The sequence below is a fragment of the Rhineura floridana genome, chromosome 17 (genome assembly GCF_030035675.1).
Source record: "Rhineura floridana isolate rRhiFlo1 chromosome 17, rRhiFlo1.hap2, whole genome shotgun sequence".
Classification (NCBI taxonomy): Eukaryota; Metazoa; Chordata; class Lepidosauria; order Squamata; family Rhineuridae; genus Rhineura; species Rhineura floridana.
Window position 1 is genome coordinate 15,655,862 of NC_084496.1, and position 15,329 is coordinate 15,671,190.

The 15,329-nt window shown below is 42.0% G+C and overlaps 1 protein-coding gene across 5 annotated transcripts in view; it reads left to right on the forward strand.

The window, feature by feature from the left end:
* Positions 1-15,329, forward strand: part of CYTH3 (cytohesin 3) — a 137,120-nt gene that overhangs the window by 98,147 nt on the left and 23,644 nt on the right. For 4 of the 5 annotated variants that reach the window (XR_009759363.1, XM_061599343.1, XM_061599344.1 and 1 more), the window contains 2 exons: positions 4,265-4,413; positions 5,755-5,866. The exons of the other annotated variant lie outside the window; for it this stretch is intronic. Coding sequence is in view for 3 of the 4 variants with exons in the window: in XM_061599343.1 (XP_061455327.1) it covers positions 4,265-4,413; positions 5,755-5,866 (261 nt within the window). In the remaining variant the exon portion in view is untranslated. The remainder of the gene's footprint in view (positions 1-4,264; positions 4,414-5,754; positions 5,867-15,329) is intronic. 5 annotated transcript variants of the gene reach the window in all.

Sequence of the window (15,329 nt, forward strand, 5' to 3'; positions counted from 1 at the left end):
GGGTCAACAGCCTAGGGTTTCAGGTCATTTGCCTGGACCTGACGTCCTTGGCTTTGGATGTTCAGGGAGCCTGTCTGTCTCAAGCAGTGGGGTGTCCAGCCCCACCTGGAGGTGTTTTCTCTTCTGTGGCTGACCCAGCAGCTCTGGAGGTTAAGGATGTGCTGCGGCTTTTTCTCCAGGAGAGGGTCAGCAAGGGGCTGGGCTTACAGCACCATTAAAATACAGATTGCTGTTTTAAGCAGTGTTCTAGCCAGTTTGGGTGATCCAACCTTGTCTTCACACCTCTTTCAGAAACATTTCATGAAAGGTTTGGCCCTGGTTTCTCTCCAGGGGCACACCATTTTCTCTCTTGAGGGTTGAATTGTATCCTCGCTGTTCTGATGGCCACTTGTTCAGTAGATTTTGTCCCTTAAGATGGTATTTCTGGTGGCAATATATGTCAGCCAGAAGGCTGTCAGTGTTAGAGGTCATGTCTTCCCATGCATAGCTTGTATTTTGTTTTATTTTTTCCATCCTGTTAATGTGGCAGTGTAATCTGATACACCTTTTCATGCCTAAGGGTTGCCCCAACTACTCTGTTGGTCAAGTGCTTGAGTGTACCAGATCCCTGCGGGATTGCTTGGCTGCTCCCCCCTCTCTGCATCATTGATTGGCATGGCTTTGAGTTTTGGTGTTCTCTTGCCCTTTCAGCATCCTCAGCCTTGGGGGTTCCTGGGGGCTTGAGCAGTGTTCATGTACAGCCGGCTGCTCCCTTCCCCTGGCTGTGCAGGGAGTGTTGTGTTGTGGCATCAATGGCTTTGCCTGCTGCTCCTGCCTCCTCTGGTTGCAGTGGTCATCCACAAGGGGGGGTATAGTCGGATTTGAGTGCCTCTTTCTCTGGTGTTGAGCAGCGATCTGAGGCAGGAACTTCTGCAGATGGAGTGAGTCACCGGGTGTTGCCATACATTTGCTCGGGAATGGTGACACCAGCGGCATGCGGGGAGGGTTCCCCATTGTGGATATTTGTAGAACTGCCACCTGGGCCTCTTCACAGACTTTCGTGAAACATTACAACGTGGCTCATATTCCTCAGCTTATGCTGAGTTTGGAAGGAAGGTCCTTCAGAGGGTGCTGCATACCTAGATGGGGGCAAAGGAAGCCCACCTAGTGGTTGTGTTTACTGCTCTGCTGTATCCCTATTAGAGAATGACCTCCAGCCCTATCTAGCAAAAATGTAAATTTTCCTTACCTTGAATTTCTATCTGTAGATAGGGCTGGAGGACATTATGGCCACCTCTCATTCCTCTGCAGCATCTCTCTGGAGGGAGGGGTTTTGGGTTTGCAGAACATATGCCACCGCCATACATTTTCATATGATCTTTAGATTTGAATATTTTCCACCATGGGTTGTTATTTGCCTTGGGTTTTCTGGTTTCCATTCTTTCTCTGTTACCAGTTTTTTCAGTGTTCATTGTTCCTGTTGTTGGGTTCCTCACCGGAATCTTAAGATGGGGTTGAGGGATTGTCTTTGCTCTGCCAGGTCAGTCTGGAGGGTGGAACAACTCCTCTCCATGGAAAGGAGGGAGAAGGATTTGAAGACCCTGTTTGTCAAGACCAGTAGGAGGAGTCATCTCTATTAGAGAATGTTCTCCAGCCCTATCTACAAATAGAAATTCACAGTAAGGAAAATTACCATTTCCTACAGAAAACTTCTCCTGCCCAGAGTGAGAGATTTAGCTCATTGGCACATAAGGTATTCCAGAAGGTCACATAAGTGCCAAGCAGCAGAGTGGATGTGGTGTTCTAGGTATACAACATGTCTTCCATTAGAGACACTGAGAGAAACCACAGATCAAAGAATGCTGTACCATTAGGGGTAATTTACAGCAGCATTATAGGGTCATAGAAATCATTTGAGAATCACAAAACAGAACTTGTCAAATTTCTTGTCAATGCATGGAAAAAAGACATTCAGAGACATGCTGAGTGGTAAAGAATTAAATGTAACAGTTGGTGAAGTGTGTTGACAAATTTGTAAAGAAGGTACCACTCATATTCCAGAACTTACTTGTGTACATGAAGAGGCTGATACCAGGATGATGGTACATGCCACACATGCAACACACAAAAAGTACGTCTTGCACACTGATGACACATGTTAAAGTAATTTTGCTCTGCCAATACCATTCAGTAAACAAAAGTGGTTATGTCTACTCCAGAAAGCAGTCAAAAGTCTTTATTTTGAGTTATGAACTTGTGATGCAGAAGATTCAGCATCTGCTTCCTGATAATGTCCCTCTGCATGATTTCTTAACAGTGCTTCCTGGTATGCATGCTTTGTCCGAATGTGATTCAGTTTCTGCATTTTGTGGTGAAGAAAAACTGGGTATTCTAAAGTTGTTGCTGAAATCACCGAAACGTTTTAAAGCACGCATGCAGTTCAGCTCGTCTTGGGATGTAGAAGAAGAAACGTTTGCAGCAATAGAATCACTGGTGTGCCCATTGTATGGCAAGAAGATGTGTGATGTTAAACTATTATGATACAAGTTACATTGCATAAAGAATGGTGATATGCATCCAGAAGCTATGCCTCCATGCCGTACATCCTTGCGTCTTCATATTCAATTTGGAGACATGTTGTTGTTCCAAATCTTGAAATACCCTTTCCAAATGGACATGGTTCGATTATCACTGATGACTACCCAGTAATGAAATGCCTCAGTAGCAAAGCTGCACTGGACAAGATTTTAGAGTTTTTGGCATGTAAATATGGGAAATCATGTGTCGTCAAAAAGTGTTGCTGTTTAACACCAGGGCTGAAGTGCCCTGACATGTGCAAGATAAAGTGTGACAATGTGGAAGAAGGAAATGATTAGACAGCAAGAAATACAGTTAACCGATGTAATATTGATGGAAATTTATTATTGTTTTTGTTCCAAATAACATTTTTCTTGGAAATATATGTGTATTGTATTTTTTATGTGATCACATAACTTTCCCAGCATTATGGAGTGGGAGCAGGTGTGGTTCCCATAGTTTGTAAATCATTATGGTGGCAGCCATTTTGGATTATGGAAGCCATTTTCGATTATTCAGGACTTACAGAGAGCTTAAAATTTAAATTCCCCATCCAACAAAACTTATACATAGACACCAGACACACTTTCCTAGACTTTAGAACAAGAATATTGCCGAATTCTAAATTCATAGGACTCAATCTTCGATTTTGGCTTATATAGAAAAAGCTTCTGATTCAGAGTGGGCAACAGCCATTTTGGACCATCATTATATGCCTCTAAACTACCTGCAAAGTTGTCTTTGTTATTTCTGAAAGAGGATAAATTCAGTCCTACCTAACTGACTATATGGGATGTGCAGGGGTAAAGGATAATAAGCGTTGGCTTGATTCAGATGTAATGCCAAACCATCAAGAGCCTCATGCTTATGCACTCCCTCCTTTCCTTACATGCTCCAATTAATTTAGGATTTCCTCTTTCTTGCAAACTGGATTTGTATCTGAATTACGGTCTGAAATTGCTTTCCAGCCCAGGATTGCGAACCAGCTTCAAACAGTGGCTTGCAATTTTAATTTGGAGGGGAACTACAAACCACAGTTTACTGATTAGTTGTAATGGGAAACTGTGGTTTGCTCTGAAGAGGAGGAAATAAATTGAAGTGGAGCATATAAGAGGAGGAGAGATCACATGAGCCCAGGTTCATTCATATAGCCCAGTCTCTCCACTGATGCCCACAGTTAACTCTCAAGGGACACCTAATGGGAGTAGTGAAATATGAGCTTTGGTCAAGAAAGTAATGTGCTGTTATTTTTACAAGCTTATTGTTATTTTTTACTTTAAAAAAGGAAAAGAAAGGGAAAATGAAGTGTTTTCATTAGGTACTGGTGTAACAAGGTGCAAGAAAATAATAAAATAAAAAAAATATGAGCTTCGAGAGACAAATATTCATCTCATGTAATGTAGTCTGCCTTGGGATGTTAACTAGCTATAATTAAGTTTCAGAAAGTTAAAAATAATTTGTAAGTAGTTCAGGCATGCTGTTTTCTAAAAATAATAATCTTAATACATTCAATTTAACTTCCCCTTCTGTGATGTACATAAGAACTTGGGGTACAGAGTTCAAAACTCAGATTGCAAAGTGTGGCTTCTCTCTTTGCTGGAGTTTTGGGAGAAGAGAAAATGCTTCTTATGACTTGCTTACTTGTTAATAACTAGTCATGGGCTGGTTTTACAAAGAGTAATCGTTCCACTTTGATGTTGCATTTCAGATACGTGCTATGTGCTGTCTTTTGCAATCATTATGTTAAACACTAGTCTACACAACCACAATGTAAGAGACAAACCAACAGTGGAGAGGTTTATATCTATGAATCGAGGTATTAACGAGGGCGGGGATCTCCCAGAGGAATTGCTACGGGTAAGCTGCTTTTAAAATGGCAAATCTGCTGACTTCTTGCTTTTGATGTGGAGCCAAGAAACAAAGGCATCAATTCTGGCACTGATCTCTATGGGAACCAACACAGTAGAATTTATTTCATGTAACACTGGATCTCTGTAGAGGGAAAGATATTGTTATTCATCTATCCATTCTCCAAGGGTGGCACACGTAGCCCCATTACTCACTCAATAACACTGTGAGAGAGACTAAATTGAGAATGACTGACTTGCCTCGACCTTTTGTGGTTCTGCAGGAAATTGCACCACAGTCTTAAGTCCACCACTCTAGCCATTGCACCCCCAGTGGCTTTTGCTTAGTGGTCTCAGCTCCTCCCTTATGCAGCATATTTGAACTCTCTCATATGAGCAAAGGGCTTTAAACTGTGATAGTCCCCCATTCATCTGTATAATCAGCTGTGGTACATTAGAAGCTGTTTTCTACTGAGTCAGACCTTTGGTCCATTAGCACAGAACTGACTATGCTATCTGTTAGTGGCTCTCTAGAGTTTCAGACAGCCCTATCTAGAGATGCCAGGGGTTGAACTTGGGACTTTTTTTGCTTGCAAAACACGGGGTGATGTTCAGTGCTAGTCCTATTCTGAGTAGTCTTGTTGAAGTGAATAGGCATTATTAACTTAGGTTTATTAATTTCAATGGGCCTACTCTGGGTAGGACTTAGTTGAGTACAAGCCATGTGTTCTACCACTGACCCAGCTTTGAAGAGTATCAGATGCTTCCAACACTAAAGGTTAACTGTATCGCCTGTCATCATTATAATTTGTTGACCAAATTAGCCTGAGCTTCCTCCCTCTCTGTCCCCCACCACAGTACCTCTATGTCCCACTCAATCTGGCAAGATCTTTACATATCATTTTGAATAACAAGTGTGTATCTTGCAGGCAGATACTTCTTCCGGCAACTCTCCAAAGTAGAACTTCTATTTTCAAAGGAGATATCTCTTATTCCTTTAGCTTTCTGTGGAGCAGATGCTTCTCAGTGAGAGATTCATACAACCACATTTCATCTAATTCACATGTAGTCCTGGTGTGTTTTGAATGGTTGAACATGTTTGCAGATTCTTTAATCAGCAATCCATTTGTTTTTGCCTTCTTCATAACTGTTGAACCATTCACATCTCCAGAATAATATATGCACACCTTAGCCATGAAAAGTGAAAAGCTATCAACAAATATGTTTCTCAGAAAAGAATGGACTTTGGTTTCTCATTGAGAAAAGACCTCAAAGAGAAACCAAAGTCCACAATCTCTTGGCTGCACCTTGCAAGGTGGTGTTAAACTCTCCCCCCCTCGTTTTCTTCCAGAATTTATATGAAAGCATTAAAAATGAACCCTTTAAAATTCCAGAAGATGATGGGAATGATTTAACTCATACATTTTTTAACCCAGACCGAGAAGGTTGGCTGCTGAAATTAGGTCAGTAAGTGGATACTTCTTCCTGATCCTTTACTTTGTGTTTTTAGCATGTGCTGCTTTTGTTGTTTTGCCCCCACTACAGTGTTGAAAATTTAATGCAGTGGAATTAATATTAGCTTCTGTTCAAAATATTTACTCTGAAAGTATTGCCAACCACTTAACACAATTATTTTGTATTATTACTGCTTTATTATCCCTCCCCGTCTCCAAATTAGTGATTTTAGTGAAGTTTGATTTCCGGCATTTTTGGGTTGAAAATCTCAGCCGAAGGAGAGCCTTACCTTATTTAGAAGTAGCAGAAAGTGATAAAATTACAGTTCTCTTTAACTTTAAACCATTCCCAAGGCAGCTGTCATGTTGTTTCACAATTAGTTTTTTTGTGAACACACACACAAAAAATACCTTTCTTCCAAAGGTTATTCCTGTATGTCTTTAGTTTCTTTTTCTGTACTTGTGCATTTCTGTTGGTTTGATTTTTGGCTGTGATTTTTTTAACGAGTGGTTTAAATGTGCCTTCTTGTTTTCCTTATGGCCTATGACCTATCACCTTTCTGTTCTGTGACTGGCTGTCTGCTTATTCTGCATTAGGAGGTACGTAACTGATGGGTTTCAAGCCCCTCTGTCTTGTTCTGTTGCTCATTCTCTCTTTCATTTTACCTCCCCCCTTTCCTCCTTCTTGCTCAGATTCCTTTATTACAGCTTTTGTGGGATTTCCATGCTTGTCACTTAATGTCACTAACTTTAGTCTGGTGAAGCCAATGGGATTCTGCTGATGTGTAAGAATGCAAAATGTTAGCTGTTTGCTCACCTGTTGAAATGCTTAGCAACTGACCACCTTGACATTCAATACCAGTTCTGTGCAGCTTGATCCCTGTGCAGTTGGTGAGCTAAGTATAGTGCCCCCATGTACTGTATGTATAATCTGACATACTCTTTCTATATCCCTAGCCAAGTTTATTGTACATTTCCCTTCTACTTTTGATGCCTCTGTGGGAGGCTTGAATAAATTCTTGGAGGTTCGTCTGCTTGGTTGTACTTGGGTCACAGAGAGCTATTTCAGCCTTAAAAATAATCATGTTAAAGGTTAAATGCCATGGGCTTATCAGAGGATTTATCTGGACTGGAGTTTGTTGGATTAGGAAGTGGAAACATTCACGGTTGGTTGTTGAGATGAAGAGCTGTTTACATAAATGGTAAAAGCACAGTGTTGCATCTGAAGAAAAGCTCTGGAATCATCTCACAGGAAATAAATCTGAGAGGAAGGTTTATTTCGTACAGCCAGCACATGGTTCAGAAATATTGTTTTCTTGCACAAAGGATTTTGTGTTAAGATGTTAGAGCACCCACTTTTTGAACAAGCTTTTTCATCTGAACTGTATAATAAACCCAGAAGTCTGTTTGTTCCATGCTCATTTGCATATGTGTGTTAAAGAGTTTATTTATTATTAAAGAGACAGCCATCTGTTGGGAATGCTTTGATTTGGATTCCTGCATTGAGCAGGGGGTTGGACTTGATGGCCTTATAGGCCCCTTCCAACTCTACTATTCTATGTTTCTATGATTCTATAATTTGAACAAAGTTGGAGACCTCCTAAGTCAGTAGGAATCTGAAATATTTGGTAGCTTGTTGGTGATTCAGGGCCAAAGTGTGCTGAGTCCATTCAGGAATGTTAAGCAGCTTAGTTACAGACAATCTTAATAAGACAGTCTCGCCAAAGAGCAGACTTTGATTACCAGTGAATTCAGAACTTGTTTCTGTCTTGTTTGTTTTAAAATGATGATTTAAAGGCCTAACCCCAATCTATTTTAGAAGCAGCTTCTGGGTGCTGTTGAATTTAAGATGGCAGAGGTGAAGGATGCAATGAATCTCCCTCAGCACTTTTTCAGTAGAGGGATTGGCCAGAAGATGTTTGTATTCTCCTAGTATAAAGCTGCTTTGTAAATGATTACTGAACTAAAAGAGTATGCCATGTGAAATTTGAAATGTTTAACCAGGTTCCTCACACCTGGTTGAAGCATCTGGTAAAACTGCTGACTCTCCACACATCAGCATCCCCAAATGGGATACTTAACCTACATGGGTTATGGTGGTGGCGGTGATGACAACTCAGGAGCCTCATAGCAGAGGATCAAGTTCTCAAGAAACCTTTATGCCACTTTATGGAGTTCAGATTTTGCTAGGCCGGAATGTGGATGGATTCCTGTGATGTCCTTCCCCACCTGTGACCACTAGTGATGTCTTACCACTGTCAGGCCCACCTTATGATGTGCAGCCCACCTCTGGTCACCCCCAGTCAAGAACGTCAGGTTTATTTTTACCTTTCACCGCACTAGCACCGATCTCAAAAGATCCCCCTGCTAGGCCACACTACCCAACACTCTGTATCCCTTATAGCCTATAGACTGTGCCTTAGTCTCTGCCTGGCTATCTTGTGTCTATGGGTATAGGTAATTCCCAACCCCCCCTGCAGCCTCTTGCCTCTGAAGCTTACAGCTCTGGGTTTCTCTGTGGTACTGGATACAATATCTTTTCCTCCGCCGCTGCCACCATTCAATACAATTACTGTTCAGCCTTGGTTACTCTGCCATCCCCCCTGGATTGTGTATCCCAGCTGAAGAATCAGGCTTTTAGTAAACCAAGAAATATTTATTAAGCGTTAGAAATAACAAGATTACTTAAGACTTTATTGACAAGTGTATGGTTTCATATATGTTCTCTTATGTACTTTACTTCTTAATAATTGCCTCAGAACTCCTGTTTCACTCTCTGAACAGCCACCTTATACTCTCCACACCAACCTCTCCAACACACCACCACAAAACACCACCACAACACCACCTAAACACCACCCCGATTCAACTGTCATCCTCTCATTTATACTTCCAGCCATTCAAACGCTCAGCCAATCATCCAGCATTCTACAGCCCATGTACTCCCCCCCCACTCACTCCACTTACCATATGTCTTATATTATACCAGCACTTACCATATTTACATTACAAATCAGGAACATCACAATTCCATCATCTGAAAAGGTGAGTCCCAGGGAGGTAGTCATCCAGGATTGTGGGAGGTTGTAACCAGTTACTTTTTTGGGAGCAGGGTCCCAGCCAGGTCCCTATGTGTTAGCCAATCAGCATGAAAAGGGTTTGTGCTTGCCACTAAGAAGAGGCCTTGTCCTTTTGTGCTGATTGGAGCCAAGCAGAGTAAAAGGTGAGTCAGCCACTGAGAAGACTCTTCTCAGTAGCTAACATACAGCCTCTCCTTTCATGCTGATTGGTTCCTAGGGACATCTGTTGTAGTGGAGTGTGGACTTGAGAGACAACAGGGAGAGCAAGGGAGATGAGAGAAATTAAAAAGGGGGTGTGGCTGTGAGGGGCGGGGCTGTGAGTGTCATGGAGGGACTCTGCGCTTCTGAATTCGCCATTACATTACTGGGTGAGTGATACTAGTAGATGGAACAGGAGTAGCTGAAATCATGGACTTGGTGCTTTCCCTGCTGCAGGGGAAAAATCTGGATATATGTTTAAGTGCATGTGGGTGACTTTGGGAAATGTGTCTGCTCAGAGGGTGTGTGTGTGTGTGTGTGTAAGAGGATGAAGGTAGATCGTTTCGATCGTCCCAGAGTGCAGGACATGGAATAATAGGCTCAATTTGCAGGGAGCCAAATTTCAACTGAACATCAGGAAAAACTTCCCAATTGTTAGAGTGGTACGACACTGGAACCAATTCCCTGGGGTGGGGTGGGCTCTCCAACGCTGGAGGCATTCAAGAGGCAGCTGGACAGCCACTTGTCGGGTATGCTTTAATTTGGATTCCAGCACTGAGCAAGGGGTTGGACTCAATGGCCTTATAGGCCCCTTCCAACTCTGTGATTCTAAAGGCTTATCCAAATGGAGCGGGATAATCCACGGTTTCCATATTCGGTTTGTCATCTGATAGTCCTCACTTTGCCTTTTAGTTCGTTCTTTCCCAATTAAAAAAAACCCGCTTTTTTGCACACGCAGCGTTTTTTTGCTTTTTCCAAGCTCCGCCTCTAAAACCTCCCCCTATCAACCACTTGGTCAGCAAAAAAATTACATATGCTCCTCTCCCCCTTTGCAACGAAGCACAATATGGCTGTAAAGGAGTTCTCGCCTTGGAAGAAAAGGTTGCTGGTCGGTTTCATGCCTACCTTGTTTGTATTTGGGATATTATGCTTAAATGAATGTATGCTTTTCTGCCTTTATTGATATTTAAGGAGATACACACGCTGGCAATTGCATTTATTTCTCCAAAAAAGCAAGAAACGTGTCACACCCCCTCCTTCTCCCTTTCCTTCCCGGATAATGAAATTTACAAAGCTTTCTGGAGCAGGCTTGAAACCGACCAGAAGCCCTTTTCTAAGTTTGTATTTGCGATATTGCACTTAAACGAATGTATGCTTTTCTGCCTTTATTGATATTTAAGGAGATACACTCGCTGGCAATTGCACTTATTTCTCCAAAAAAGCAAGAAACTGTCACCCCCCCTTTCCTTCCCACAGAGAATGAAATTGACAAAGCTTTCCAGCAGGCTTGAAACCGACTAGAAGCCCTTTTCTAAGTTTGTATTTGCGATATTACACTTAAACTAATGTATGCTTTTCTGATTTGAAGCAAAAACCCCAGCAAGTACAATGAAATTGACAAAGCTTTTGGAGGCAGGCTGAAATTGACCACCCCACTTTCTCGCTTGCTGTGCATTGCAGATCTCACCCAGAGTGGCCACCCAGTTTGCAGGCTGGCAAAAAATAAAATGCATCTGTGCAGTAGTTGCAGACCCCCCCCCCAACACCCCACCATTGCGATGATTGGTTCAATTTTCCCAGGCTTATTCTCGCACCTGCGCAAAAGTGCAGATACGTGATTGGCTGGAATGAGGAGAAGGGGCAAGGGGAAACGCTCAAGAACCGCCCATCAGCTGTAAAGTCCGCGGTATTGCATCCTAACTCCTGAAGGCACAGTGGATGATTCCCGATTTTAAAGAGCAAATCACATTTTTGCCGGTATTGCAAGGAGCGGATTTAACCGGCGAAAATGCGTAACAGCACAAGACGTCATTTGGACGACCGAAAAATAATGAACACACATAGCAGGCGTTTCACACATTTTGAAGTCATCTGGATGAGCCCTAAGTATGAGGCTGCAGGATCTACTGATGGATCTCCAATACTGAGGCAAAGAAAATTTGGCCTTGCATCTCTGCTACTGAAGGAAGCCCAAAAAAAAGTTTGAGAGCCTCTGTTTCAAGAAGTTGGATGAATGTGCTTTTTAGACACTTTAAAAATGTTCAAGGCTTATTTTATAATACTATAAAGTTCTTGAGTTGTTTTGGAAGTGGCTGTATCAGCTGAAATGCTGCTATCTTACTCTTAATCGGGGCAATGGGGAGAGTGGTATAATGTGCTGGGTGGGCTCCCTGCTCCCTTCCTAATGTGGATAAATGAGCTCTGCCAGTTCTTGGGCTCGGCTAGAAGCAATTAGTTTTACTAACAGATAGAGCATTTTGTATTCCAGTATATGGATCTTCAAAAACCTGCAAAGAAGTTTGGAATCAGTTCATTGGTGTGATGTTTTATGAAGGAGTGTTCAGATGCTAGCTTTACATTACACAAGATCAACCACCTTCTATAATGTATAACAATGATAGCATGAGAAATTGTATGCTTGCAAGTAGACTGCAAACCGGGAAAAGCTAGCTTCAGACATGAGTTTATTTTGGGCAGTTTGTAGGCATTGCATAAGAGTTAATTGTGGGCCAATTGAGGGGGCGGTGGCTGAAAGAAAATCCTTACTTCTGCTTCTTTTAGTAGACATTCCAGCTGGACAAAGATTTCACAGGCGACAGATCTTGGGATGTAATTCTTCTGTACCAGAATGTTTTTTGTCTTCTAATAACAGTGTCTGATGGCAATAGCCCAGTTAAACTGTCTAGTACTAAAGCATTTGTTGTACATAACAACTGAGGTCTGGATTTAATTATTTCTTCTTGTGCTCAGTTTCTGGTATTTATTTTTTCCTCTCTGAGGCTTTGACTGAAGTGGAACTACTTTGCAATAGGCCACGTGAACTAGAATGTGAAAGAGTGGGGGAGTAACCAGTCTTCTACTATTACAGTTTCCCCCAACCTGGTGCCCTCCAGATTTTTTGGATGACAGCTCAAATCAGGCCCAGCCATGATTGGAGGGCACCAGGTTGGGGATGGCTGTACTGTGCTATCAGTCTATGTCAATGGTGTTATCCCAAAGCCTTTTAATTTTCTTGTATGGAAAGGGTCAACTACTTGTCCCACATAGGTGTCCTTTTTATGAAGCAGGTTATTACCAGCATTTTGTGGAAATGTTCGCTGTGCAGGATACTCTTTTACAATGACATGGTAGTTGTTAATTTCTACCTCATTTACTGTTTTATTGATTGATTATTTGATTTATATCCCACCCTTCCTCCCAGCAGGAGCCCAGGGCGGCAAACAAAAGCACTAAAGACTTTAAAACATCATAAAAACAAACTTTAAAACACATTAAAACAAAACATCTTTAAGAACGTTTCTTTAAAAAAAGTTTTCAAAACATCTTATAAGATTAAAAACATTTTTAAAAAGGAGGTTTAAGAACATATTAAAAAGCAATTCCAACACAGAAGCAGACTGGGATAAGGTCTCAACTTAAAAGGCTTGTTGAAAGAGGAAGGTCTTCAATAGGCGCTGAAAAGATAACAGAGATGTGCCTGCCTAATATTTAAGGATAGGGAGTTCCTCAGGGTAGGTGCCGCCACACTAAAGGTCTGTTTTCTATGTTGTGCAGAATGGACCTCCTGATAAGATGGTATCTGCAGGAGGCCCTCACCTGCAGAGCGCAATGATCGACTGGATATATAAGGGATAAGACGGTCTTTCAGGTATCCTGGTCCCAAGCTGTATGGGGCTTTGAACACCAAAACAAGAACCTTGAACTTGGCCCAGTAGCAAATGGGCAGCCAGTGCAATTCTTTCAGCAGCAGGGTGACATGTTGCCAATACCCTGCCCCACTGAGCAGTCTTGCTGCCACATTTTGCACCAGCTGCAACTTCCAGACCAACCTCAAGGGCAGCCCCACATAGAGTGCATTACGGTAATCCAGCCTGGAGGTTACCAATGTGTGGACAGCAGTGGTCAGGCTATTCCGGTCCAGAAACAGCCTCAGCTGTTTTACCAGATGAAGCAGGTAAAAGGCACTCCTAGCCACTGAGGGCCTCTAGCTACAAAGATGGATCGAGGAGCACCCCAAGACTACGAACTTGCTCTTTCAGAGGGAGTATGACCCCATCCAAAGCAGGCAACTGACCAATTATCCGAACTTGAGAACCACCAACCCACAGCACCTCCATCTTGCTAGGATTCAGACTCAGTTTGTTGGCCCTCATCCAGCCCACCACTGAGTCCAAGCAGCAGTCTAGGGCTTGCACGACCTCTTCCGATTCAGATGTTACAGAGAAATAGAGCTGGGTATCATCAGCATACTGCTGACACCTTGCCCCAAATCTCTGGATGACCGCTCCCATGGGCTTCATATAGATGTTAAACAGCATGGGGGACAAGATGATACCTTGCGGCACCCCACAGCACAACAGCCAGGGGGCCAAAAGCCCTGCTTGCGGTTCATCAAAATGCTGGGTTCTTTATCAGGTTCCTGTGTCAGGACTCAAAATACACAGATACATTTGTGATAGCTTAGCCTTGTGGTCTTCTGCAGCTAATTGGAAGGCAACAGATTGTGTTAGGCTGTTCCAAGATAATTATGCTACACCAGGACATGTTGGTTTTTGTATACTGGCTAATTCAGCCCTGACACCCATTGACTTGACTGTGATTGGATTGGATTCCATTGACTTGCCCCTTCTTGGATTCCAAACTGAGATAATCATATGCTAATGTTGGCTTTTTCTTGTCAGCATGCCACCATCTTTTCCATCTAGCTCAAGTTTGTAGTCTTTGCCATTAATTTTGAGTAGGAGTTTGATCAAACTTAATTCATACTCATTGAATTAAGAGGCCAGGATCAAGATGTGGTTAACTCCTAGAGACCCTTATGTTGTGTGAGCAACATAACAACTTGACTTCCTGAAGGTCTCGATCTCACCCTTCCTCTCTTTCTGCCTGGTGACCACACCCAACATTGTTGGGTGTTTTCTTCCCCTTAGGACTATGAAATGTAGGCCTGTATTTGGTAGAAAACTAGAAATACCCTGTCAACGATGTGTAAGAGGAGCACTGGTTGACTCCTATGGGCCCTCCCATTGGATGATTTTGATGGGTCCTGTAATCCTTTTTGCTTTTAAAATTGTATTGGACATAATATACTATAGCCTTTAATTTTGTGAGTTTACATTGCAGATTGTGTGATGAAACTAAAGGATATACAACATATACCTGTGTTTTATTTATTTATTTATGCAACATATTGTGCCAGCAACAAGCTCATGGACACAAAGCTTTCTTGAGCAAGGAACAGCTGTAGATACTTTTATGGCCTTGCCCTGGACATGATTCATTTGAGATGATTAATCCTTAGGTGAACCATACTGTTTAATGAGAGCCTGATGTTCACAGGGTTCAGTAACAAGATAAGCTGTGCTGACAGTGAAGGCTAATGAGATTAAATAACCAGTAAATGGATGATGCATAAGTGGTGATGCATCTCCTAAAATCTCTTTAACTGCAGAGAAACCAAGCCTATGTATTGACAGCATCAAAAGACATATCTCTATATGATTTTTCCTCCTGAGGTTTGACAATATTTAGAATACTTTTTGAACATAAAAGAACAAATTTGCTGGACCTTTATTTTCTTTATCACACATTTCTGAGGTTGTGTACTCCTTATACTTTTACCACTTGTTGACCGTGAAATACACATGCTAAAAATGGGGGGGGGACTACTCCCCAGCCTTCCACTACATGTTTGTGTGTAGAGTGGTGCTTCTGTTATTATTGGCTAGTGATAAAACAGATTGGAGCTTGCAGTCTTATTGTCAGTGAACTAATGTAGAATAAGAAGCATATAAGGTGGTGAATATACCTCAGCCCTATTAACTTCATTGATTAGATTATATTTGTATGTTTGTATCTAGTTGTCGAACCATCACAAATAAAAAGTTTTGAAAATAATGCAAGTAACACAACATAACATCAGTAGAAGTTAACTCAGTCCCAAACAAACAACAGAAGCAAACTTAAAATGTTGAATTTCCCTGACAGATCACAGTATGCCCTTTGGAGGATTCAGGACAGACAAAAGAAAGTACTTCACAGTGCATAGTTAACTATGGAATTCACTCCCACAAGAGGCAGTGATGGCCGCGGACTTGGATGGCTTTAAAATCACAAGTGGGGAGAGTGCTGTTGCACTTGGGTCCTGTTTGTGGGTGTCCCATAGGCATCTGGTTGGCCACTGAGAGAACAGA